Raw genomic sequence first — 2,328 nt, 5'->3', positions numbered from 1 at the left:
TATATATATATATATATATATATATATATATATATATATATATATATATATATATATATATATATATATATATATATATATATATATTTAAGCTTTTCACGAATTAGCTATAATTTTACCAAGAAATAATTTGAGATTTTGAATGCCGCAAAATTTGACCACACTCCTTCATTATTTATGCGTGGTGTAACGGATCGAGGAAAAGGAATGCCGTCGATTCGGTTCGCATTCACAATGGAGGAAGACGTGAGGAGTTGCGCGGAAGAAGCGCTCGGGATGCTCACGGGGATGGAATTGAATTAGCGAGCGCGCACGCTATTGTTTATGAATTATCGCGTCAATTAACATTGAATGTGTGCACGCGATCGCGCGCAACGCGGCTTTCTCTTCCGAGGTTCTTGGCTTTGATATGGCGATGCACGTGTGCGTGTTCCTTGAGAAACAACATTTCGCCTCGCGTTTTTCTATTACAAAATAGCGTCGTTATGTAATAACGCGAGCGTAATACAGCGTGCCTAGAGCATTCTCCGCACTTTGGCCCACCTTTCTAAGGCGCGCTTTTCAATTGCGATGAATTCTACTCGCTGTTTCAAAAAACTATTGATTGATCGGCAGTACAAATCTCGCTTCATTTTTATGCAGAGTTCGCATGACGCGCACATGCAAGGTTACTTCCGCGAGTCTCTAATCCAGATCAATTTCTTCGTCGTCTATTTCAGAGATATTCGCGAATATGCAAGGTGCGACATGAGCGGTACGTAATAACCCGTAAGAATTTCGGCGAGAGTTTCGAAGAGAAACTCAAGAGAAATTCGTCAGCGAAAAAAAGAGTCATTATTTGCACGCCTTTCGGTTCAACTGGAGTCCTAATAATGTTAGGGGCATTCACAAATTATTATTAAGGTACTTAAAGATCTTTATTCTTATCAGTTTCTACTCGAGCTGTGTATCAGGGGGTAATCGTGTTTTATTTTTCCATAAAATTCTTATAGGTAGTTTGGGTATTAAAAGAAAGATGGAAAATTCTTGTTAGATCTCCAAGGAGACATCGAGTCGATATTGTCGTTTTATTCGTAAAAATGATTGATTTTTTGAAATTGAATAATTTCGTTTTCTATTTTACTTGACAAAACTGTTGCATTAATCTAACGTTATTATAAACAGCATTTTCTTAGAGTCTCATTCTAAACTGACTTTGATTTTGAAGTAGCTGGTTATTTATGGTTCAAAATGTGGACCTATGTATGCTGTTTGTGTAAGTATAATAATATAAGTTAGTGTAAGTATAGTAATAATATAAAAGTACTTATATTATTTTATTAGCATATTATATCATTGATAGAAAATTGAAAGTTTTGTCTGCAGACGTTTAAACGTGTTTCACTTTGAAGTACTTGATCACTTATGGGTACGGTCGCGCGTTAATATAAAAAAGATTTCGATTCTTTGTATCGGTGACGTACTTGAGAATCAACCGACCTTGACAGCTTCCGCGTTTATCATCGTGCGTACGATTATGGCCAGGTCGGACGCGTTACTCACCGAAATTGGCGGCCGCCAAAGCGCAAAGCAGCAGCAACAGCGACGGCGGCGTCAGCGCAAGCACGAAAACCCTCGGCCGCATTTCTCCGTGGCTCCGCTCTGCTGGATGGATCTGAAGCACGCGATGGTGGTGTGTTATCGGTGGTACTTGAATTGAGATAACCCGTGAACGACACACACCTCGGTTCACTCAAAACGCAAACACGCGGGCGCAGAGGAGCGTTCCTCGCGCTTTCACTCTCTGCGATATATCTGAGAGAAGGGTGAGCGATTCGCTTCTGACTCGAGCATTCTTGGGCCAGGTTTATGTAATTTCGCGGACAACTTCAAGGAGGCATGTTTTTCAGGTGGGGATCTCAACGAGATTCTCCGTCATTGCGGAAGTAAACCGGTTTTACGAGATGAAAAGACGGGAGGCTAATGATCTCTAATGAGTTTTTAATCAGAAACGAAAACTAAAGTTGCGAGATAAGCTATAGAACGTGCGAACTCGAAGTCTTCTATTCATTTATAAGAAGTTATCTTTCAGGTTCAAGTTATCATCTTTTAGGAAACGATCCTATTAAAATCTCGACCTTCTCAATTGAAGCAAATTGTCTCTTCATGCTTAAATTAAATTTCGGATATTTGTTTAAATTTAGCTGGAATAATTCAGGCGGAATATTAATGAAATAGGAAAATTTTTAAGATGTACAGAACGCTGTTTCTATTTACTTACCAGAAATTCGATAGGAGCGAAGGTGCAGAAGATCTTAACTTGACGACGGAAGATTCGTTATTACTCGA

General features: G+C 39.0%; 1 protein-coding gene across 3 annotated transcripts in view; it reads right to left on the bottom strand.

The window, feature by feature from the left end:
- LOC116848864 overlaps positions 1-2,328 on the bottom strand; it is a 7,795-nt gene extending 5,467 nt beyond the window's left edge. The window contains exons 1-2 of one of the 3 annotated variants that reach the window (XM_032825441.1): positions 2,261-2,328; positions 1,543-1,654 (exon numbers count right to left, since the gene is read on the bottom strand). In XM_032825441.1, the coding sequence (XP_032681332.1) occupies positions 1,543-1,624 (82 nt within the window). In that variant the 5' untranslated portion in view covers positions 1,625-1,654; positions 2,261-2,328. Of the gene's footprint in view, positions 1-1,542; positions 1,856-2,260 lie in introns of those variants that run through there. The other 2 variants (XM_032825433.1, XM_032825427.1) reach the window with 2 other exon arrangements.

This window comes from Odontomachus brunneus, unplaced genomic scaffold (assembly GCF_010583005.1).
Source record: "Odontomachus brunneus isolate Ranch 3 - 2012 unplaced genomic scaffold, Obru_v1 Obru_scaffold_005, whole genome shotgun sequence".
Taxonomy (NCBI): domain Eukaryota; kingdom Metazoa; phylum Arthropoda; class Insecta; order Hymenoptera; family Formicidae; genus Odontomachus; species Odontomachus brunneus.
This window is presented reverse-complemented; position numbering and strand designations above follow the sequence as displayed.